General features: G+C 49.4%; 2 protein-coding genes, 1 long non-coding RNA gene and 1 other non-coding gene across 11 annotated transcripts in view; all 4 read left to right on the top strand.

The window, feature by feature from the left end:
* Positions 1-6044, top strand: part of PCSK6 (proprotein convertase subtilisin/kexin type 6) — a 37651-nt gene extending 31607 nt beyond the window's left edge. For 2 of the 3 annotated variants that reach the window (XM_030456859.1, XM_030456857.1), the window contains 4 exons: positions 591-682; positions 2134-2263; positions 3270-3382; positions 4348-6044. In XM_030456859.1, coding sequence (XP_030312719.1) covers positions 591-682; positions 2134-2263; positions 3270-3382; positions 4348-4445 — 433 coding nt within the window. In that variant the 3' untranslated portion in view covers positions 4446-6044. The remainder of the gene's footprint in view (positions 1-590; positions 683-2133; positions 2264-3269; positions 3383-4347) is intronic. The other variant, XM_030456858.1, reaches the window with a different exon arrangement.
* Positions 474-22224, top strand: SELENOS (selenoprotein S). 6 transcript variants are annotated; one of them, XM_030456868.1, is made up of 7 exons: positions 474-478; positions 17206-17240; positions 17358-17492; positions 18966-19072; positions 20290-20379; positions 20483-20561; positions 21736-22224. In XM_030456868.1, the coding sequence occupies exons 3-7, from the start codon at positions 17429-17431 to the stop codon at positions 21813-21815; spliced, it is 420 nt and encodes a 139-aa protein (XP_030312728.1). In that variant the 5' UTR covers positions 474-478; positions 17206-17240; positions 17358-17428; the 3' UTR covers positions 21816-22224. The 6 variants fall into 6 exon arrangements, with proteins under 6 accessions (XP_030312728.1, XP_030312722.1, XP_030312727.1 ...); XM_030456862.1 differs by lacking the exon at positions 474-478 and adding an exon at positions 2572-2590; XM_030456867.1 differs by lacking the exon at positions 474-478 and adding an exon at positions 6294-6299.
* Positions 9504-12155, top strand: LOC103526631. Its single transcript, XR_003987948.1, has 5 exons — positions 9504-9795; positions 10342-10497; positions 10978-11057; positions 11393-11440; positions 12058-12155. It is a non-coding gene; the product is annotated as an uncharacterized LOC103526631 (transcript).
* LOC115598820 lies at positions 13166-16051 on the top strand. Its single transcript, XR_003987949.1, has 4 exons — positions 13166-13253; positions 14369-14442; positions 14866-14961; positions 15891-16051. It is a non-coding gene; the product is annotated as an uncharacterized LOC115598820 (long non-coding RNA).
* Positions 22225-23747: the final 1523 nt, after the last annotated feature.

Below are 23747 nucleotides of genomic sequence, written 5' to 3'. Positions count from 1 at the left end.
GCCCAGCTGTGCCAGGAGGAGCTGTGCTTCATCCCATGGCACCCATGGAAGTAAAATCCTGTTGCATCATTCAGGGGCTGTAAATCAGCCAGAGCTGGTGCAGAGAGACTCTCTCAGACCAGGAAATTGCCAAAAGATTATCCACTCCCTCAGAAAAGCAAGTGGAGGCACTTGTTGGACATAATCCGTGTGGCGCTTGCTTTTTATTGTCCAGTATCCTTTTAAGCTGGGATTTTGGATCATCCCTACCATGGGAAAGCTGCCCCTGTGGCACTCAACCAATTTCCTTTTATTCCGGGGAGCCTCATGGTGCAAAAAGTCCTCTGGAGAGCTGGGCTGGCTGCCCATGGGAAAAAAAAAAAAATCATTTTATTTCCTCCTGAAGACATAATTAAGGAACTGCAGACATCCCTTTGGTCCAGGAAGGACTTTTAATTTCTCCTGAAGCTCCAGCTGGCTTTCTGATGTCTCCTGGGCTGTGGGCTGAGGGTGCTGTAGGGCACTGGGGGATGTGGAGATGAGGATGGGCTGTGTTGTGTCCCCAGAGCCTGTAGCTTCCATCTCAAATGTCCCCTTTGCTTTCCTGGCAGCCTGGCAGGAGAGAGCTGCGTGCCAGAGTGCCAGCCCACCATGTACCTCAGCCGAGAGCCCCGGCGGTGTGAGACCTGCCCTGCCAGCATGGGTATGTCCTTCACCCCACAATATCCCCCCACAAAACCCCCAAACCCTCATGTATTGAGAGCTGGTGCTCCCAGTACCCACCAGGAGCTGGGAAGCAATCCCAGCTCTCCAGCCCATCCCGCGAGAAGCTGGGAGTATATTCACATTAAGAAGGTTTTTAGGGAGTTTTTACATTTTTTACTAGATCTAGCATTTATTTCCTGATTCCTCTGATGCTTTAGTTTAATGAGGTTGTGGGGGAGGCCATAAAACCCTCTGGGGGTGATGGAAGGTGGTTTTGCAGCATGTAAAAATGTTGGGCAACTGAGGCATGTTGGGCTGGCTGCTGCTGCTGCCCAAAGTCGCTCGGTGTTCCCTTTAAATCCTGCCTTTTTTGCTTCTTGAAAGTCCAATTGTTTCCCATTGTTAGTGTTTGCATCTGCCCTCAAAATCATCACAGATCTGATCATAAGATGATCTCCAGACAATTCATGTTTGGCAGTGTGCATCTCTATCATCCACGGGCAATTTCCTAAGGCTAAATCCAAAATATTTATTGATCTTGTTGGCAGGCGTGGAAGGGGGCAGGCTCTTAATTCCTTAAGAAAATTACTTCCCTTCTAATTCTTATTCCAGTCAGTGTAAATGGACTTCACCACAATCATTTTTCAAGCCTTTTTTTAGTCTCCTCTTCCTGCATAACCCTTTCTCAAACCCAGCAAGTGGAAAACCTTTCATCATACCCACTCCAGCACCGCCGCTTGCTGACCCTCTGCTTCCCCAGCTCCTCTCCCAAGCCCTTTCCTCCTCCAGCTCCTCCACAGCTCACTTTACCATCTCTTTTTTCCACGTTTCTCTGCACAGAGTGGGAAAACCACACCAGTGCACACCTGGGAGCAGTGGCTGTTGCCCTGGAGGGGCTTTTGATGTGCCCTGCCCAACCCCCTGTGGCCAACTCTTGGCTCTGCAGAGGGATGGGATGCTGGGTCCTGGATGGGGTTTTTTGGGATGGGAGCTGAGTTTTTGAGGTTGTGAGCTGAGTTTTTGAGGATGGAAGATGAGGTTTTAGGGATGGGAGCTGAGGTTTTAGGGATGGGAGTTGGTTTTTTGGATGGTAAGCTGGGTTTTTGAGGGTGGGAGATGGCTTTTTCTGGGATGGGAGGTGGCTTTTTTGGGATGGGATCTGGGTTTTTTGGGGATGAGAGATGGGCTTTTTTGGGGGATGGGAGGTGGATTTTGGGGAGGATGGGAGCTGGGTTTTTTTGAGGGAGGGGAGCTGAGTTTTTTGGGATGGGATCTGGTTTTTTGGGGGATGGGACCCAAGCATCCAGTGGTACAATGAACATCTTGTTCCTGCCTGGGCACGGGCAGGGCAGATCCACACTGGTTGCTCCCCATCTCATGATCTGGTGCCCCATGGCTCCTGTCTCTGAGACCACCCACATCATCTGCCCTCTCCCCTTGTCCCCACAGGGCCAGGTGAGGAGGAATGCACCTCCTGTCCCCCCGAGGGCCCTGCACCCCACTGGCACTGTGTCCCTGCCTGCCACCCGGGCTTCTACCCCGCCGACAGCCACGGGCTGCCCAACAAAGTCTGCAAGAGGTAAGGAACCACCCTGCTAAACCAGAGCAAAGCTGGGAGTGCTGGTGGTGAGGAGTTTAAAAAAAAAAAACAAACCAACAGTAACAACAAACCAACACAAAGCCAACAAATAATGCTGCAAACGGCTTGCAGCTGGGGCTGTTTACTAAGGAAATTAAAATAGGGATGAAGGAGCCAGAGCAGCCGTGGGGCTGGACCCTGCATGCCCCTCCCTGGAGATTTAAGAGCTCCCCTGCCAGAGCCAGCCAAGATATCTTGGGGCTACGGTGAAAGGAGCACAGTTCCAACTCCAAGTTCTTCTGGAGGAGGTGTGGGAGGACCCGGGATGTTTAGGCAAATATTCCAGCTTTCAATCAAACCTGCTCTGTTCACCTCGAGGCTGTGTTGAGGAGCTCTCCTTGGCTGGGCACAGGAGATGGGGAGATGCCAGGAGGCAGCAATTTGCTCCCACTCTGCACTTTAAGTGGGGAGTGGGAGTGGATTCAGCCTCATGAAAGGAAACATGAAAGGGAAGGATTAAAGGTGACTTGGGAACACACAATATGGTCCCTGCCTGCCCAGGGTTTTCCTCACCTGTGCTGGGTATCAACAGGGAAGAACAGGGACCGCTCTCCCTTCCCAGGGATTTTGGGAAGCCACCAGCCCCAGGTGGGAGGGGACAGGGCTGTATTCCCTGAGCAGATGGGTGGGAAAGGCACAGATTCCCCCCACAGCCCTTTTTCTACCTGGGATTGCTGGGGGGAGAGGTGCATGCGTCCCACTGAGCCTTCCCAGCAGGTGAGAGGAGTGCTACTGGGATGTCACTTGTTGTCACTTTGAGCTGGCACCACCGAGCCCATCTTCCCCAGGGCTTTGATAACCTTTCAAGCTTCAGATTCCTCGTTTTCCATGTCCTCTGGTTTGGTCTGGATGTGGCAGTGCCAGCAGATCTGTTTTCTGGCTGAGGGCCCACTTCAGCTGGTGGTGTCACTTCTGATTCAGACCCCAGGGGGATCTCTGTCCCCAGGTGCGATGACCACTGCTCCGCCTGCGAGGGCTCCAGTGGGAACTGCCTCAAGTGTAGAGAAGGTTTCAGCCTCCTGGGTGGCTCCTGTGTGACAAATGAAACCTGCACCAATGGTAAGGAGTGTGGCAGAACCACTGGTACTCTGGTGCTTCATTGGTGGCAAAAAAAAATGAGGGTTTGGGGGGGGTTAACCCTTCAGCTTCACAGTGTGTAGGCTGAAGGTGCTGCAGCTCTTGGGCTCAGAGGGGCAGGGCTGCAGTGGGTCACAGAATCACAGAATCATTTGGGTTGGAAAGGACCTCTGAGATCATAAACTCCAACCCTTAATCCACTGCAGCCGTGGTTCCCAGACCATGGCACTGAGTGCTACATCAGTTTCTTATAAAAGCCTCCAGGGATGGAGAATCCACCCCCTCCCTGGGCAGCCCAATCCAATGTCTGATCGCCCTCTCTGTAAAGAATTTTTTCCTAATATCCAACCTAAACCTCCCCTGGCAGAGCTTAAGCCCATGCCCTCTTGTCTTACTGGTAGCTACTTGGGAGACCAATCCCCCCCCTGGCTCCAACCTCCTTTCGGGGAGTTGCAGAGAGTGATGAGGTCTCCTCTGAGCCTCCTCTTCTCCAGCCTGAACACCTCCAGCTCCCTCAGCCCTTCTCATAGGACTTGTTCTGGAGTCCCTTCACAGCCTCCTTGCTCTTCTCTGGACCTGCTCCAGCACCTCAATCTCCTGCCTGAACTGAGGGGCCCAGAACTGGACACAGGACTCAAGGTGTGGTCCCTGGGTCAGTGCCAGGCAGCTGACCTGGCGGAGCTGCTGGATCTCTGCCTCTTCTCAGAGGCATCCAAGCGTTTCTATCTGGTTACAGTTTGAGTCTTGAGGCTGATTTCTCCCACTTGCTGCAAAGCTGCTTTATTCCTTGATGAAAACCATGTGAAAGATGCCTTTAAAAAGCAGCTCCTTTTCAAGCCTCTCTCTTCCAACACTGGAGCGAATCGCACCGCCTGTTACGTGCCATGTTTGTTTATTTAGAATGTTAATCTGCTCTCATTTTCTCTTGTTCCTCCTCGGCCTCCCAGCTGACAAGACTTTCTGTGAGATGGTGAAATCAAACAAGCTCTGTGAAAAGAAGCTGTTTGTGCAGTTCTGCTGTCAGACGTGTCTTATGGCCGGGTAAAGTTCAACGGCTGCATCCATCCCGGACTTCCACCAACTGCCAGCCCAGTTTTTGCCAAACGTTTAGGACAACAGTTTTATTTTTTCAGCTTTTGGGAGAGAGTTTCCCTGGTGCTGTCAAGCATTCGCTCGTAAGTTTGATAGCTTTAATATCACTGTCAGAGCTGTTTCTATAGCAATATGTTAAGCAGAGGTTGGAGCACACCCTGAGTGATCAAGCCCTGAAAGGCAGCAGACAAGTGGTGATATTAATACTCTCAAACACTCCTCGGGAGCAGGGACCGATGCCTGATCCATGCATCCAAGCTTGGGTCTTCGCAGAAACCCTCCTGATGCCCACTCCCAGCAGCTGGTGGGAGCCTTGGCTGCAAGGGATGCAAGGACTTCACTCATCTGCGAAGAAGGAGCCTCTTCTGGCTCAGTTTTTGGTACCTTTTCCTGCTAGGTGACAGCTGACAGAACCCTGCATTGCAGCCAGCTGACCATTGTACATAAATCAAACGATGAATTAGGTGCTCCCCAGGGTTGGTGCCCTCCAGCCCCCTCTGGGACTCCTGTTCAGATTCAGGCCTAGCTCTTTCTCTCTGGCCCTGGCAATAAACTGGAGATTTAAGGACCAAAGCTGCTCCCCAGGGCTGTGCAGGGGGGTCAGCCCAGGGGGGCTTTGCCCTGCAGGTGATTGCAGGCTGGCAAAACCCATGTGCCTGCTAGGGGGGAGGGGGTTGTAGGGTCTCGGGTGGGGTTTGTCCACATGGAGCAGCCCCTGGGGGTCACAGCCTTACCATGAAATGTATTTCCCTCCTGGAACTGGTAGGCAGTTGCTGATTAATTCAGTTCTGGAACGCACTAGATCCTTCCTCTACACGAGATGATGTCCCAATTAATCTCTTCTGGCATTTTGCTTTATGATCTTCCTGGTTTCGCTGGGTACACCCTTCTGTCTCACCAAATCCTCCTGTTCATGACTGATTTTTCTTGGGCATCTGTTTCCAAAAGAGGCATTCCAGGGATCCAGCCAGGAAACTCTTCACTCTACAAAACCCTCCCCTGAAACAAACCTTTTTCACGCTCTCTCTTAATAGTAAGTCATGTGGTGTTTATATAATTGTGTTTAAAATATCCTTGGCTATGTTGTTTTACAGATTTTTTAAAAATAACTTATACAATCCTTTGTTTTTTTCTCTATGGACTGTTTTTTATATGGGAGCGGGGAACCTTTTTGTCTCTTGCCTCCTTGTTTTCTCCTCTCTGACCTTGCAGAGCCACTCTTTGCACCAGATGTCCCTAAACACTCTTTCCTCCACTGCATGTTCTGATCCCCGTTGTGTTGATGGTTTTAAGGAGTCGTTCAACCTTTTCCCAGTGAAATCCACAGTCTGAATTGTCACCAGTTCCTCCCGGAGCTGGGATAAACCCTTGCTTGGTTTCGGTTGCAATGACACTCACCCTGCCTGGGCTTGCCTGCTAGAGCTTTACCTCAGCCAGGTGAAGAGGGGAGAGTCACCCTGTCACCTGTCCCCACCTGCCTGGACCAACCCCAGGGAAAGATGGAGCTTTGGTGAACTGACCATTAAGTTAATAAACTATTGATCTCCCCTGACAAACGAATCTGTGATTTTTACAAATCCATGCAGCCACCATCCTGACAGGGCAGGGCAGGGCAGGGCAGTGATGCCATTGTGGCTCTTTTTATTTTGCTGGATAAAACAGCTCTCCTGGCTTCAGCTCCTCATCAGCCCAGAGCATCTGTGGGAGAAACAGCTCAACCATAGATAAGCTGCATCTGTAAAACCCTTCCTTTTGTTCTCAGAAGTTTTTTTTTACCTTCAGAGGTATCTCTGGTGCACCCAGGGCTGTCAAGCAGGGGCTTGGGGCTGCTCTCTGGCACAGCTGGGTGTGTTCTCCTGTTGTGGAGGATCCTGGATGAGCTGGCAGGAAGGACTGCTCCCCTTTCCCACCTGTACATGGGAAATCCTGCAGCCCCCTGTGCCCACCCCAGTTTGCAGCAGCTGGGAACCCCAGGGCCACCTTCCCCCTCCGACTGGCCAGGGAAGGAGAGGAGCTGCTGGTGGGCTGTGGAGCAAAGGGAGCTGGGGAGCCTTTTGTGGATTTTGCAATATTTAACCATGGGCCAGGTGCCCAGGGTAGTGCTTGGATCTGTGGAACTGAGCTTTTTAACTGTGAAAAAAATAAAGAGAAAAGAATGGGGCTCTCCCAGAAGGGAAGATGCTTTCTCAGAGCTGTGCTACTGTGGGCTCCCGTGTCTTAACATTTATCAGATGATACATGTTGAATTAATCAGATGATTTATCACACACAGTGATTCCTTCTGTTGTTCCAGGATTCCCCTTTCGGTCTCGTCCAAACCACAGGTCAGAACTGGGGTGAAATGTTCCTGGCTTCTGCCCCTTTGTTTGTAAAATAACAAACTTTCATTTCTGTTGCTGTATCACAGTCAAAAACCAGGAGCTGGGAATCAGGAGCCTTGCGTCAGCTCTGCCTTCCAGTTCTCTGCCTCTAAATACTGCTCATTGGTATATTTAGATGTACTGAAATGTGAAAAAACCCAAGATGTTTACCCTTACATCCTTGGCATAACTTAAAATAGACACTGGGTGAAGCAATGCAATTTAAGATGACCAATCCCCAGCACTCCCAGCTGTGTCCTGCTTTCTGCTGCCCTCCAGCCTGCCAGGGAAAGAAACAAATTCTACATGTTGGGTTCATGCAACAACATCAGCTTCCAGCATTTCCCAGGGCACTAACTCCCTCAGAACTCATTCTTGGAAAATAATAAAATTCAGATTATTTATCTAAGCTATTTCCATGCTTGCTTGGAGCACTTAAAGTCTCTGGTATGCACAGAGGATCAAAGTGGCTGTGTCTTCAAGACAAATGCATATTTAGGCAATTTATTAAAGCCTGTTTCTCTATTGTTTCTTGGCACCAAAGCCAAATCTATAATAGCAGTTTTCTGGAAAATCTTCTTAGTGCAGCCTGACTCCTCGTTTGCTGTTTGGCTGGGAGGTTGCATCCAGGGCCATCTGCCATTTTGCAGCTGGCAGGTGGGGAACACACATCTTAAAAGTCATTGCTGTGACTTTCCATTAGAAAGAAAGGGCTTTTCAGAGCTGGTGTACACCAGAAATCTGTCTGCTCTCAGTGACAGTTCTATTACAGCAGAAAGCTCTGGGAGAAAGAGCTTCAGCTCCACCTTGCCTGCTTTCCAGGGGGATGCAGAGAGTCTCCTTTTTATGACTGCTTGGGAAGAGCACAGACTGTTTGTTGTCCTTTCCACCACCTGATTCCCGACTCACGTACAAGGAATTCTTCATTTCTGCCTGGGACAGCTTGCTCTTTTTTTTTCTTCCTCCCTGTAAACAAACACAGGTGTTATAAAACCTGACAATGTGCACGGAGAGCTTTGCTGTGGGTGTTTTGTAAGCAAGGAGCAGAGGAGCTGCCTGGCCCCAGCTGAGACCTCTGCAGGGATCACCAAGCAGAGCAGAGCCAGCTCTGACGTTGTCGTGCTGGGGCCTGAGCCAGGCATCCCTGTCAGGGTGATGCTGTGAGATGCTCCCAAAGGAAATGTGTGAGCCATCCCTCTGTGGTGCCAAACTGGAGTGTTTGACCTCCTGTCCCTGGGTTCAGAGAGATGACACAACTCAGGAAAAAAAAAACCCAAACATTTCCTCGACAGCGAAGGATCCAGAAATCATCCTGCCTCACCTCAAGGGGCCTTCAGGGTGGGGGATTTACTTCTCCAGGGCTGCAGGAGCCAGAGCTTGGGGATATTCAGCAGGATTTGGGACCTGGAGGTTGCCAACTGCTTCCCTTGGCCTGTCACCTTCAGTCCTTGTCATCTGCTCTGTGGTTAACCCACCCACAAAGCCCAACTGCTGCCAGCCCAGCCCTGCCAGCGAGGCCAAGAGCCTGGGAGCAGCTTTCCAGCCGTGGACTTCCTGACCTGCTCTGCCTTGGAGTGGAATTGCCTGGCCAGACACAGCAGTCTGAGCCACCTCTGCTCCCCCAAATTCCTCAAGCCGGTGGAAGGGGATGTGGTGACACATGAAAGCCTCTTCTATCCCCCAGGCAAAGGGTGAAGGTCAATGCTGCAGTCTGAGGTGTGTTCCCAGCCCCTCACGGCTCCTCTGAGACCTGGAATGCCATCTGGAAGGGACAGAGCTGCGAGGGGAAGGTGTTTACAGGGCAGCCCCGTCGAATCTAAGCTCGCACGGAGGAGAGAAAGCAGCAAGCGCTGTGACTGCTGCAGGAGGCTGCCCCGGCTGCTTTGCCGCATCTGTTAGAACAAGCACAGTGCCACCGGCTGAGCTCGGAGGAGCCAACTCTGTCCAAAGGGAAAGCAGCAGCCTCCCCAGCCTGCTCCACCTCCATTCCTTGCCAGACCTTGTGCTTGGCAACACCGGGAGCTGAGAGGGAACCTCCGGTGACCTCTTGGTTGCTGCTGTTATACTGCACAGCCGGACCCCTGCTCAGTCCGGTGCTGGGTGGGCTGGGTGCCGACCCTCCGTGCCGCCCTCGCCGGCTGCGGGGAGGCTCCGGGTGGCCAAAGGGCAGCGCATGGCCCTGGGGAGGGGATCCCCCCCTCAGCCGGGGAGAGGTTTTGCTGCCAGCAGCCTCTCCGAGGGGGGTGTTTGCCCTCCTCACCGGCACTGCCGCCGCCGAACCAGCCCGGTAGGATGGGGGCTGCGGCTGACACTGCTGTCGCTGTCGCGGAGGTTCGCGGGACACCGGGTCCCTCTGCTGCCCAAACGCTGCCGCTGCCATTGCCGGGGGACAGCGGCTGCCCCGGGTCCAACCGCGGGGAAAATCGCCGTGAAAAAGGTGGGGAGGCTGAGGAGGAGACCCCGAACGGAGGATAAAGAACCAGATGGGGGGTTCGGGTGGTGCTGCAGGACTCCCCCTGCTCCCCCTCATCAGCCCGGGGACCCTCTGAGGGGGAACGGCCTGAGCCTGCCCGGCACCGGGCTGCGTGGCTGGGGGGGGGGGGGGGGAACGGGGCTAGAGGGGCTAGCGGGTCCGGGAGTGGGGCTAGCGGGGCTGGGAACTGGGCTAGCGGCCACCCAGGTCCCGCCAGGGATCGGGAGCAGAGGGCGGAGCTCCTCCCTCTCTGCTCGGCGCTCGGCTGTGCCGCCTGCCCCGGCTCGGTGCTCGGTGCTCGGCGGGGTGGCCTGGGTTGGCGCGGTGCGGTGCGGCCTGACAGCGGAGCGGGACCGGAACCGGAGCAGAACCGGAGCGGAGCGTCGGGATGGTGAAGCTGACGGCGGAGCTGATCGAGCAGGCAGCACAATACACCAACGCCGTTCGCGACCGAGAACTCGACCTGCGAGGTGCGAGGGCTCGGCGGGAGGAACCGTGGCGGGGCCGCGGTGCGGCCTGTGTCGGGATGGAGCCTGTACCGGGATGGAGCGTGTACCGGGATGGGGTACCGGGATGGGGTACCGGGATGGGGCCTGTGCGGGGGGAACGCTGAGGCCTGGGGGGGCTGCGATGGGGCATGGGGGGCTGCGGGGAGGTTCTGCGAGGGAGGAGGGGCGGCAGGAGGAGGCGGGAAGCCCAAGGGGGGAGGGTGGCGGAGCCTTGCCAATGGCCCGGGGGTTTGGGGGTGATGGAGCCTGCAGCGGGAGGGGTGGAAATGGGGAGGGAATTGAGGAGAAATGCGGGAATGTTGGTGTGGGTGGGACACGCGAGGATGTGCCTGGGCGCAGGGAGCTGAGTGGGTTGTGGGGGGAGGAAAAGGGGTAGTTCGGTTGTGTGTGGTGTGGAGGAGCCGACCCGGAGGTGTTGGGGCTGTCTGGTTCCTCCGGTCCCAATCCGGATCCTGCGCCCTGCTGGGTGTGCTTTTCCCTCCGATCCTGTCTTGCTCTCTCTCCCAGGCTATAAAATTCCCAGTTTATTGAGAACCTGGGTGCCCACGCTAGACCAGTTTGATGCAATTGATTTCTCTGACAAATGAGATCCGTAAGCCTGGATGGGTTTCCCTCTGCTGAGGAGGCTTGAAAACTCTTCTGATGAATAAACAACAGGATTTGGTAAGGGGCTGAGCTGGATACTGGCCTGATGGGACCTTTGGGGGGGCAGAGGAAGAATGCTCTGGGGAGAGGAAAGTGTTCAGTGGGTAAGGGTGTGGAAAAGCTTTATGAGAAAAAATTGTCATTAAGAAATTGCTGAGGAGATCAGCTCCAGTTGTCCTGAGTCGGTGCAAAAGTCACTTGATTTTCAGACAATGAGATGCAGAGGTTGGAATCTGGCCACAGACTCTGGATTTCAGTGATCATAAAGACAACAAAAATGGTGTTACCCTGCAGGGGGATGACCAAAAATCTCATCCTGCATCTAATCAGTAGCGCAGTTGGCATTTATTGCCAATTTATTAGAGGAAAATAGAGGATTCCAACCAAAACTCCTCCTTGGTCTCAACCTGGGGGGCTGTGCAGGGATCTAATCTTGTTATCGATCTCTGTGTTTCATTTCTCATCAAACTAAACCTTTTGGTTTTTGTTCCTCTTCAGTCGGATTGGTGAGGAGCCTGGAACAGGCTCTGCCCAGCCTGACAGAGCTCGTCCTCACCAACAACAACATTGCTGAACTGGTAAGCTCCTCACACAGCATGACTCTAAACAAGCTGAAATTTGTGTTTTGGCCTTTAATTCAACCTTTTCCTGAGTGCAGTGCCATGTGCTCTTGGAATTGGTCTTTGCTGCTCTTTAAAGCAGTACCATGGGGGCTGGGTATGAGCTGGTGCTGACGGGACTTGCAGTGTGCAGTGAGAGAGCCCTCACAAAGCCTCAGTGCTTTTCCTGCTGCACTAATTGCAGTGATTCTAACGAGTCTCTAAACCAGCTGTGAGTTCAAGGAAGTTTGTTTCAAGTGTTTGGGTTTTGCTGAAGGGACTGACAGTTCCCTTGCTGTTTCCTGTTGCTGCAGGGTGAACTGGATCCGCTGGCAAACGATTAAATCACTGACTTACCTGAGGTGAGTGAGTTCTGAAGGGAAAAACTGCTCTGGCTCTGGTTCTGGTTCTGTAGTTCTGAAACTCCCTTCTGTGAGCTGTGACATATTCCTCAGGAGTAAAAAGGGAATCCATAAACCCCTGTGCTTCAGGAAACTTGGTGCTGTGTTCCTGGCTGGCCCAGCCAGATGTGACATCTCTGTAAATCAATATCCAAACAATAACCTTAATCTTTAAAAACACCCTAAAAGTAAAGGTTTTCAGTGTTGTTACAAAAAGTAGTTTACAGCACATTTATACCTTTCAGTAGTGTTACATTTGGTGGCAAGGAACAAAAAAAGGAAGCAATTTGCCCTGTGATTTTTTGGTTGATTGGTGTCCTGGTCCCACATTCTGTAGGAAATGTGATGTTTGTAGCTGCTGGGTTTGATGGTATTCTGAGGTTGTTCTTTATGTTCTCCTTACTATATTTTCATAATATCAAAGAAGATTGTCACTAGGCTTATTTAGTGGTGCTGTTTGCTGGGTTTTATATAGCAGAAGGTACAAGATTTTAGGTGTATGAATGCATTTCAATATAAATGTATTTTTGCAGATTTCCTATTAAGAACTCTTTCCTTAACTTTTATTTACTTTGCAGCATTTAAGGAATCCTGTAACAATAAGAAGCATTACAGATTATATGTAATCCACAAAGTTCCCAGGTCAGAGTGCTGGATTTTCAAAAAGTGAAACCTCAAAAGTAAGTCTGGTTTGTTCTACTCAGCTGAGAGAAAAGAGAAATATCTTTATGTCTTTGTACGTGCATTTTCAAGAGAAAATATTCAGCTTTTTGCCCTTAGTTGTAAACTTATTGAAACTCTTTTTCATAAGTGGCTCTAAAAACAGAAATCCAGGCATGGTGTGGGGGTTGGAAGGGACCTCTGGGTTCATCCAGTCCAGAGCAGGATTGGTGTCCAGGTGGGTTTGGATGTTTCCAGAGATGAAACTCCACCACCTCTCTGGGCTCCAGTGCTCTGCTGCCCTCAGAGTACAGAAGTTCCTCCTCATGTTCAGATGGAACTTCCTCTGTTCTGCTTTGTGCCCATTACCTCTTGTCCTGTCACTGGGCACCACTGAAAAAAAAACCAACCTGGCCATTTGCTGTTTCCTTTATGGTTTCATTCTGTTAAGGATTCAGTCTTTTATGATACTTCATTGTTTTACTGCCTTTGTTTGTCTGGGTCTTTTCTGGCCCTCGTTGGTAGAAAGACGAGCTCCAGAGAAATGAGCAGTTAGGTTGGAGATTAGAAGAATTTCTTTATGGAGAGGGTGATCCGGCATTGGAATGGGCTGCCCAGGGAAGGGGTGGGATTCTCCATGTCTGGAGATATTTCAAAAGAGCCTGGATGTGGCACTGAGTGCCATGGGCTGGGAACCGCAGGGGGAGTGGATCAAGGGTTGGACTTGATGATCTCTGAGCTCCCTTCCAACCCAGTCAAAAAAAAAGAAATAAAAATAAAAAATGGCAGCAGAGCCCTCTGGTTTCTGTGAGGGTGTGGGGAACAGTTCTGACTTTCAGGAGACTGATCCATCCCAAACCTGAGCGTTGGGACACTCTTGATGTGCTCCTTCTTCCATCTGTCAACATCCCAATGGCTGAGTGATGAGGAGGAGCCAAATTGTCTTTTTCTTTGCAAAGGCAGAAGCTTTGCAAACTGCTGCAATGTTCTTAAATTAACTTTGTGTGTGTGTGTGGTATCATGTAGGAGCGACCAGGAGGCAGAGAAAATGTTCAAAGGGCAAACGGGAGTGCACAGCTTGCAAAGGGATATTTGCGCAAGGAGAAACAAAAACGTAAGGCAACCAACCAAATCTTCAACTGGCATTCTTCCTTCAGAAACACCACTTGCTCTGGGGGGTGCTACTGGGCCTGCAGCTGAAAACCACACCCCAGGCAGCCCCTGGGCCTTTTGGGTGGTGCTGAAACACATCAGAATTGTTTCGGCGAAAGAGCGCAACTTGGGCAGGGTGGATTGACTGACGTTGACAAGCAGGAAACTTTCATTTTGATTTTTTCTCTGCTATTTAACTGCAGAAGAAGTTGCCAGTCTTTACTATTTTTATTCACCCTAAGATGATTGGGATAACCAAACTTTCTTTCTTTTACCAGGCCACTATAAACTGTAAATACGTCTGCTGTTGGGTGAAGGAGGATTAAATGCAGAATGCATAACTGTAGTGAAAGCCATTACAAATCCATGCTTAGTTACTTGAAATTCCTAAGTGGCACATCCATGTGTTTTATTTCACCAACCTGTTCAAAATCAAGCTTGGGGCTGTGTCTAACAACAGCATTCCCAAATTCACTGTTTGAAATTAAAAATACCTTGAAGGTATTCAGCATTGAAAACTGTCATGAGTGGACTCTGGCTTTAGTTCATGAGTGGAAAAGGGTTCAGGGCTGTGACAGAAGGAGTGGTGGTGATGCTGGGTCAGCAAAGTTCCCTCCAGCTGATACATCCATTTTCACAGACTACAGATTGTTTTTTTTCCCTAAGCAGCAGCAATAAAACCTTTTTAGTGTCAAGCAGACATCCAGCCTAATGTAAGCTGTCATACACACAGCTCTGGCTACCAGACTGGACATAAAGAACAGGAAAACCCAGTTTTTGGTCACTCTATTTATCCACCCTGTTCTCTAACAGCCACAGAGTGTTCAAACAACATCCAAATCCAATCGGTTTCATTCAGCTGCAAAATCCCTAAATTAAGGTTGGGGGGAAAAAAAAAATGGGATATCAGGAAGAAGCTGCTGGTGTTTCTGAGGAGGCAATTCTTCACTGTATCAGTTTGTTAACAAAGATAAGATACTACACTTGATTGGCTGGAAGGCTCCCAAACCTGGTTTGGAAGCTGGAGAAGCAGGTGGCCTCCAGGAGGTGTGATGGGTTTTCATTTCTCCTTTGCAGCTTCAATCCTGGGCAGGGCTCCCAACTGACAAGAAGAATCTGGACCCTTCCCAGGGGACGTGGAGGCCATAAAGGTAAAGAAAGTCACACCTGGAGGAGAAAATCTGCCAGGGATCCAGATGGAAAAGATGTTTCCCTCCTCCTTGCATCCCCTGAGTTTGTTCCCAGTGTGTCCTAGCTTGGGGATAGCTGCTTTGTCTGGGATTTTTCTTTTAAACTGTTTTTTTTTTTTTAAGAACTTCAGTGAAAAACTTGGTTTGAGCTCAGAGTTCTGCCCAGGCCAGAGCAGCTTCTTTAATAAGGGGGGGAAGTCAGGTTGTGCTTTGTCCTTTGTGGGAATTTTCTAGAACCAGGAATCTCCTAAAAACTTACTTTAGAGAGGCTCAGCTTCACTTAAACTTGGGAAAAAACCTTGCGTTTATGTTTATTTTAAAACAGGACTGGAGGTGAAGATTCATGCTGTTTGGTTTTGGTTTTTTGTTGTTTACTTTTTTCAGACTGCTATTGCAAATGCCAACAACTCTGGCTGAGGTGGAACGACTGAAGGGATTTACTGGCAGGCTGGGCAGATCCCTGCAGAGAAAGAAAATCAGGTTTAATCCATCTCCTGTTCCTTGTTTCCCAAACACAACCTCCCTCTCCTCATGTTTTTGTCTCATTCTCAGGAGGGATTTCCACTGGGGAGAACCAAACCAGGGAGGTAAAAATGAGTGTAATGGAGCAGAATTCCTTGAGGATCACCATCCATAACCAGCATCTGCCTGGGCTCTGGTTTTTTGGACCTGGAGTCACTCAAGAGCAAAGTGACAAATGTCAGCCCTAAGTGATTCACTGGGTGGGCAACTGCAGTTTTATTTATTAAAAAAGAAAAAAAAAAAAAAAAGGAAAAAAAAGAAAGGGAAAAAAAAAGGGGGGGGGAAGTAAAAAAGGAATAAAAAAAGAAAAAAAAGGAAAAAAGAGAAGGAAAGAAAGAGGAAAAAAGGAAAAGGGAAAAAGGGGAAAAAGGAAAAGTAAGAAAGGAAAAAAAAAGAAGGAAAGAAAGAGGGAAAAAGGGGAAAAGAGGAAAAAAAATAAGAAAGGAAAAAAGAGAATGAAAGAAAGGGAAAAAGGAAAAAAAAGGAAAAAAAAAAAAGAAGGAAAGAAAGAAAAAAGGAAAATAGAAAAAAAAAGGGAGAGAAAAAAAGAAAAAAGGAAAGAAAGGAAAAGGAAAAAAAGGAAAGAGTAAAAAAAGGGGGGGAAAAGGAAAGAGAGAAAAAAAGGGAAAAAAAAGAGAAGAGAAAAAGAAAAAAAAAAAAAAAAAGAGAAAGAAAAAAAAATATTAATTACAGAACCTGCCCCGGCCTCCATTGCCTCCAAGTGCCTCAGTGGGAGCAGGGAGTGAGAGATCCCTGCTGGGTCAGTATTGCCGCTTCTCTCTCTGTTATGATAGTTTTGCAGCGGGTTACAACTCCTCTCCTCACAGACCCCGCTACCATCACCGCTCCCCCTGACTCGCAGTCCCTCACCCTCATGTCTTTTCCAGGTCCTCAGAGGACGCGGAGGAGAGATGACGAAGATCCCGTTCCCAACGGCTCCTGAGCCGCCTCCCTGCCCCAGCCCCGCTCTCCCTGCCGGGGTTCCCGGGGCTCCGTCCGGCCCCGTCCGTGCGCATTTCGGTGTTCAATAAACGAGCCTTGCCTTTGCCTTCCCGGCGCTGAGGGGACGGAGCGGCCATGGCGGCGGGAGGGGGAGGAGTGTTCCCCGCGCACGCTGATTGGCCGCGTCGCCAATCTTCCTTATCGCTGATTGGCTGCGGCGCGCGTTTTTCTCTCCCATTGGCTGGCCGAGTTGCGTCGAAGCTTTGTCTCGCTGCCGCTCTTCTCATTGGTACGTGCGAAAGGGAAGCCGCGCTCCTGCTGATTGGTTTTCGGCCCTAAGTGGTGGCGGCGTAGGGAGGAGGGCTGGTGATTTGGTTAGCGGTGGGGGCGAGTTCCCGGTGTGAGTCTGGCGGATAGCGGCGGCCTGGCGGGGATGAGAGCTGAGGGAACGGGGGGGCCGCTGGCGGGCCGTGGGCAGCCCCGGGGCTGGGATTGGGGGGTTCTGGAGCTCACTGATCACCACGGAGCTGAGGAAGTAGGGGGGAGCGTGGGCTCCTGATCCAACACGGCGTGCAGGAGTAGGGGGAGCGTGGGGCTTCCTGATCCACACGGCGTGAGGAGTAGGGGGGAGCGTGGGACTCCTGATCCACACGGGAGAGGGCTGGGGGGTCTGGAGTTCCCCTCCACCGGTGAGGGATGGGAGTTTGGAGCTCCTGTTACACCCGGGTGAGGGGGATGGGGAGGGTCTGAAGTCCTGATCAACACGGGAGAGGGGCTGGGGGGGCCTGGAGCTCCTGACCCACACGAGTGAGAGGATGGGGGGGTCTGGAGCTCCTGTTACATCCGGGTGAGGGGATGGGGGGGGGGTCTGGAGCTTCCCCTCCACACGGGTGAGGAGATGGGGGGGTCTGGAGCTCCTTATCAACACGGATGAGGGGATGGAGGGGGCCCGGACCTCCCACTCCACACGGGTGAGGGGCTGGAGGGGTCTGGAGCTCCTGATCGACACGGGTGAGGGGATAGGGGGAGTCTGGAGCTCCTGATCCACACAAGTGAGGGGCTGGGGGGGTCTGACCTTCCCCTCCACCTGGGTGAGGTGATGGGGGGGTCTGGAGCTCCTCACTTACCCGGGTGAGGGGCTAGGGAGGGGCTGGAGCTTCCCCTCCACACAGGTGAGGGGATGGGGGGGGATCTGGAGCTCCTGATCCACACGAGTGAAGGGATATAAGGGCCCTCGAGCTTCTGATCCACCTGGGCGAGGGGATGGGAGGATCTGGAGCTCCTGATCCACACGGGTGAGGGGTCGGGGGGAGCCTGGAGCTTCCCCTCCACACGGGTAAGGGGTCGTGGGGGTGCCTGGGGCTGCTGCTTCTCCGCAGCTCCCTCTCACCTCCGTCTTGTCCGTGTCCCAGTGTGCTCCCTGCTGTCCAACTATGGCTGGTTCATCCTCTTGGCCGCTGTCGTCATCTATTTCCTCATCCAGATGGTATCCCAGAGCCTGGCGGGCAGGCCCGGCAGCCAGCAGGGAGCAGCCGAGGCGGCTGTGGGTGAGTGAAGCTCTCTCTGGGTGCTTAGGGCGGTGCTTGAGGCTCTTCCCCGGCTCCTGGGAATGCTCTGGGATCTCTGGCAGCTGCCCACAGGGTCCTTGTTTAATGACAACCCAAACAGGGTTTGGTTCTGAGGGGTTTTGGTGGCGAGTGGTGTTCAGGGTAACTGAGGAGGCCCATGAAAGTGGACAGATTGTGTTATTGAGGAAACCCTTGATGAAGAAGTGGGATCAGGAGAAGTGTTTTACTTAAAAGGCTTTCCAGGAGGGGTCGTGGCCCAGAGGAAGGAGGTTGGGAGAGAAGGAGCAGAGTGTTGCAGAATAAGGGAGCAGATGGGCTTGGGTCGTGCAGGAGCTGAGAGAACATGGATTTTAAATTAATTGTCAATAATTCAATGCCTTTTGGACTCATCAAACTTAACCAAAAGATCCACATCTAAATACTGGGAACAGGAACATTCTGAATTAATATTTTATTAACGTTCATTATCTCTCCTTCCAATTATTCCTTCCCTGTTCCCACTCTGGCAGGACTGTGTATGTTTGGGGTGTAGCTCCCTTTCTTATCAAGTCTGACAGAGCTTGACAGTCTTACAGCCTCAGGATCCTCCCTGCCTGCTCTGGACATTGGGTGCCCTAAAGCAGAGGACAAGGAGTGCCTGGCTCTGGTTACTTTGCCATGCTGCCCATGTCCATGCTAATTAAATCTTGATTTAATTGCCCAAACTGCCTATAAAGGTCATCTGAGTTTATTTGCATGCTCAGCACTGAATGGTAACAAGTGTAAAAAAGAGAGAAAGAAATGTGGAGGTAGTTCAGGTGCTGAGAAAAAACAGTAATACTTGCCATTGCCTGGATATAACTTTTATTTTGAGTTATCCTAAAGGCCAGGCATGGAGAGAGGTGGTGACTTAATGTTAATTTTCCAAGGCTGCCAGTTTTCTCTTGAGATGTGTGTGCTGCTTGTTATTTCTCTGCTGATGGACATGGTCAATCTGCCACTGCTCCACTGAAACAGGCAGGACCAGTTGCCAGGAGTAGGAGTGAATGTGGGTGCTTGCCTCATGCTTTTACTTAAAATAAGTTCTCTGGGTAAAAGTGGAGTTAGTGTGAGGCATGGCTGGTGTTTCTGGGATTATTTGTGTCAAGAAAAATCCTTCAGATGTAGAAGGCAGCATCCCAGAAGTGTCAATTATAATTTCTTATACATAATTGTCCTTATTAATTAAAAGTCTGTTGAAGTAATTGCTATAAAAACATTGAGACATTAGGAATTATAATTTAGAGATTATTGAGACATGAGGAATTTTAAATCAGCATCTAAATTACTGTAAAAGGTTGTCTGGAAACTGAACTTGAGGTGTCATTTTCTGCAGAACAGCTGCAAAGAGAGCTGTGAGCCTTTCCTTCTTGCAGCTCTTTGAGGAGAACCAGCTAGAATTCCTTTTGAACAACTCTTTCCCAATTTTCCTAGAGCCTGACTTGGTGGTGAGGAGGCAGGAAGCCTTGGCAGCAGCTCGCCTCAGGATGCAGGAGGAGCTGAATGCACAAGCAGAAAGATACAAAGAAAAACAAAGACAGGTGAGCAGGGCTCCTTTCTTGCTTTAGCTCATGAATTTGTCACCAGGCACTTTGCAGCTGTTGGGAAGGTTTTTTCCAACTGGATGCCAGAGAACAGGAGCCTCGTGCTGGAATGTAGGGGGTGGGTTTTTCCCTGGGCCACTTCTGAGATGTTTTGGGGCACTGAGCACCACCATGGACCTCCCATCCTGCAAGCACTTCCATGCTGTGTGGTCTGATGCCTTCCTGCTCTTGGTTGATTGATACATAGAAGTGTTCTGCTCCTCCTGGAGCACTCATCTCTCTGGGATGCTGTGGGCCTCATGTTTTGTTGGTTTGGGGTGTTTTTATGGCTCTGTCTCTAGCTACAGGAACACAGTTATGTGTGCAGTGAAGGGCTGAAGGGGATTTACTGGTGTTCAGAGTAACTCTGTGCTGTGTTTTCTGTTCTTAAAGGCAAACATAAGTTCCTAGGAATGTAGCTTAGTGTTGCTGTGATGCAGTGGTTTGAGCTGCAGCTTGGGATGAGGAGGCACAGCATGAAAATGGAGGTGATCAGCAGAGCAGTAACATTGCTCATTAACCCCAGTTCTTTACCTTGTGCAGTCAGCTACATTCAGCCCTTAATCCACAGCTGATGCTCCCAGACAAATTAGCAGTGAAAAACAAAAGAAAAGTCATATTGTGGAAGAAAACATGTGAAAAGCTTCAGTCAATGAGCATGGACTGGGGGAGCTTTGCTTTCTCTGGATGGAGCAGTCACCTTGTTTCCCTCCTGTTTGTTGAGAAGAAGGCATTTTGTCTTAATCATTAATTTCTTTTGTTTTGGGGATAGGTTGCTTTAAAAGAGAACTGTTGTTCATGTATATTGGGCAGATTTAAATATGCAGCTGGCTGTCTTGTTCATTTGAAAACCACACTTTACTCAGCAGAACCATATGTTAAGCATGGGATTGTTTTACATGCAGTATTCCTTGCTCAGGACAGTTCATAACCTCAGGATTTCAGCTTGCCACTTGGTTCTGTTTTGCTTTGAAAATGTTTTAGAGCAGCAGGTGGCCAAAAGCAGCTGCAGACACAGGGTGAAGGGGTGGTTGGGAAGATGTTTGTGTTTTAGAAAGTAAATGCTTCTGTAAGCTCAGAGATGCAGACAGATCCCTTGAGTTTTGCTGAGTCTTGGAGCTGTTTCTGTTTTCTTTTGGTTCTGAAATCTTCTGTGTCCTGGGTTTGTCCCTCAGCTTGAAGAAGAGAAGCGAAGGCAGAAGATAGCAATGTGGGAAAGTATGCAGGAAGGAAAGAGCTATAAAGGAAACCTGAAGCTGAACCAGGTAACAGCTGTGTGGGTAATCAGGTTACAGTTCTGTCAGGGTCATTAGATGAGCTGAAATTCACCATGATTAAATTCTGAGTAACTTCTGCTTTTGTCAACAGCAAGAAGCAGAATCTGCTGCCTCCACCTCTTCAGCAGTCCCCAAATCCAAACCCAACAAAAAACCCTTGAGAGGAGGGGGTAAGTAGGAAATCTTTGAGAGTCCCAGGAACAGAGCCTTTATCCAGTTGCTTACACAATCCTTGTACATACTTTTTTTTTCTCTTCTTTGAGGAGGAAACAAAATGTGCCTGCCACACAAACTCCTTAGACCAGTGTGGCTGCTTTGCACTTGATGCAAAACCCATCAGGAAGATTCTGAGCTGTTTAATAAGGGTGAAATCTAGGGGCTGATTCTATCAAATATCCCTTCTTGTTCTTGCACAGAATACTCACCACTGTGGGAATGAGAAATACAGGAGAAGTAGCATGTGGGATCAAGGCAGCTGGGCTGAGGCACCCTCCCAGGTGCTTAATCTTTGCTTAAGTAAAAGATGACACAATTAAAGGTCCCAGATCTTCTCCTGAGGTAGATCAGCATGAAGTGAAAGAACCACCTGCACTCTTCAGCTGCTAAATTAAGCTAGAAAGCAGAACCTGGCTTGTCTGAGAGAAACAAACATCAAAGATGGAGGTGATACTTCAATTTTGGTGGAATAGGTGGATTTGTAACCTGCTTGGTTAGCACCACTTCTAGGATTTTGCTTGTCCTTTTCCATGGATGGAACAAACTTGAGGATGTGTGCAGAGTTGTATCTTTTCAAGTATATACTCAGAAAATGGAGTTACCTACAGCTGTGGCACTGGAGGTTCAGCTAAAGCATCTCTTTGCCTTAATGCCTGCATTTCCATTTTCAAAATCTTTTAAAAAACATCTTGCAGTAGCAATGAGTGGCTCTACCTTTCCTCCTTCTGAGTATCCCATCCTCTCAAGACCAGGATAAAAGATAAAGCCCCTCATGCAGGGTTTCCTGTGAGTTCCTGTGACTTCTCTTTATTCTGCAGAGCAGCACTAAAGCCTCAGTGCAGACTCTTAGAAATTAACTGCTAATGAATTTCAATTTAATTTAATCCAAAGTGGTCAAATTAAACCACAACTTTTGCAATGCCTTTTACTGGGAGCACCACAAAACCAGCCCATCTCAAGGCTGGATATTTTCTCTGCTTTGCTTTTCCTCAAAACGTTGCCTGTGTGGTAAGTATGAATGAGGGGCAAATGATAAGATTTTTTTTGTGTGTGTGTGTTCCCTGTGTGTTGGTTAAAGCCTTTTGAGGATGAATATTAATCCAGTGGCTTTCTCCTCTGTAATTCCAGGCTATAACCCCCTGTCTGGTGAAGGAGGTGGCACTTGTTCCTGGAGGCCAGGCCGGAGAGGTCCATCAGCAGGAGGATGAGGTTAACCTCCCAGCAGCTTTGATCTTCCCCACTGTCTAACTGCCTACAGGTTGCATGTCACAGTGACTCCTTGGGGCTGGGGCTTAGTGCTGCTGTGGACTTGAAACCTGATTTACACCATTTCCAAACAGCAGTGAAGAAACTGAGACTACACAAGAAAAAAACACCTGGTCCTTTGAGAGTGGCTGAAGACAATTTGGGTGCCATCAGTTCATTTTCACTCTTCCATAGAGGGGAAGAATGGTCTCCAGCTCAAGCCTCCACCTGAGAATGTGAGACCTGGGTTCTGTGGCTGTTCAGGAGACAGGTCTTGGGCAAACTGAATTAACTACACTTGGTTTACCTCAGTAAAATGAGGATATTTACCATCCTCAGACATGTGTTACCAGAGAGTTGCTGTGTTTGGCAGGCAGGTACCTTAGAGGGGAGGGATGTTGTTGTCAGCAGGTGCTGTTCTTGGCAGAGACCTTGACATTTAGGAGGAGGGACTGAGAAAAAAACCAAAACATGACCTGACACACAGCACAGATTTGCAGTGCAGGCCACTTACTGCAGAAAGTCTCTGTGACAAGCTATCTTCAATGATGTTTTCCTTATAAATGGTGAACAAACCAGTGAGGATTACTGATTCTAGGCAGCAGATAAGGGGGGGGGAGTAATTTTTTTTTTCAGTGGCTTTGTAAAAAGAAAATACTGTTAATATTAAATATAATTGCAAACAAATTCTAGATCTAGTATTTACCATCTTGTGTTTTTCTACAGCATCTTTTTATATAGAAGGCATTTGTTCTAGTGCAATAAACATGTAAGTCAAGATGGGAGGTCAAGTGAAATGATTTTCATTTGACTATCTCCACAAAGAAAAGGGGGGTTTGAGTTGTTCTTTTCTTTCTTTTTTTTTTTTAACAGGTTGGTTGTGTTCCAAATCATGACATTTAGAAGAATCTCCTTCAGGTTGAGACAAAAGTTTTCCCAGGTTTAAAAATTAAACTCCCTGTTCTCTTCCCCACCTGCTGTAAGTGATCCTGAAATCAGACACTGTGGGTTGTTCAGCACTCCAGCTCTATTTGAATCTAAATCAAGAATATGTGCAACAATGTGATGAAGCAGGGAGGGGGTTTTTTTGCTAATTACTGCAGGCAAACATGATTTGAGTAGGAGGGGACACCCAGGCATGGTCACCCCAAGCACTGCCAGGTATTTAGTGGGAAAAGGGAAGCTGCAAACTTCTGGTGGGTAGCTTTAGTAACACAGCACCAAGGTTACACCCTAAGAACTCACTTTGTAACTACTCTTCTTTGTTAGGAACGTGGCTTGGGGTGGGAGCTGACAGCTTGGCTGGGTTGCTGTCCTAAAATCCCAGCTAGGGCTGAGGTTTGTTCTTAACCTGCTGCTGCCTGAGGGTTGTTTGTGCTGACAAAGAGGTTCTGGCTAGCAAATGTGTCCAGCTGGCAAGTGAGGGACTGGAAGGAGTCTGCATCCCTCTGAGATCTTTTTCCTTGTACCCAGCACTGTGGATAGAAACTAAAGGTAGAGCTGGGCATGGCAATGGAGCTTTCCAAATATTCCATCCCCTTGATCTCTCCAGGACAAAATACAACAAGACAAGTAAAATCCAGGCTGTCCTTGATGAGGAGTGAAGTAACTGTCAGTGTATGACATGCATCCCTGTGACTGAGGCATTAAAGACTGCATCCCTGTTTCATTAGCCCAGCTTAGGGCTGCTTGAACACTTTAAATACTTAGCACCTGGAATATCTGTGTTTATCAGTAGATATGAATGCCCAATTGGCATACACTGTGTGTATGTAGATAAACTGATGAGCAGTATCTGCTTTCTCTTGACTCTAAATGCATCAGGAACATGTTGCTAATGAGTTTTAAAGTTGCCAGCTAGTAAAATGGAAAGGCAGAGAACCTTTTGCTTTAGA

The sequence above is a fragment of the Calypte anna genome, chromosome 10, assembly GCF_003957555.1.
Source record: "Calypte anna isolate BGI_N300 chromosome 10, bCalAnn1_v1.p, whole genome shotgun sequence".
NCBI classification, from domain to species: Eukaryota; Metazoa; Chordata; class Aves; order Apodiformes; family Trochilidae; genus Calypte; species Calypte anna.
This window is presented reverse-complemented; position numbering and strand designations above follow the sequence as displayed.

Excerpts from the sequence above, each read along its gene's own strand:
- SELENOS (XM_030456862.1), top strand. Across the intron at positions 19,073-20,289 it reads ACAAAGAAAAACAAAGACAG|CTTGAAGAAGAGAAGCGAAG; the intron begins GTGAGCAGGGCT and ends TTTGTCCCTCAG. Across the intron at positions 20,562-21,735 it reads AAAACCCTTGAGAGGAGGGG|GCTATAACCCCCTGTCTGGT; the intron begins GTAAGTAGGAAA and ends CTGTAATTCCAG.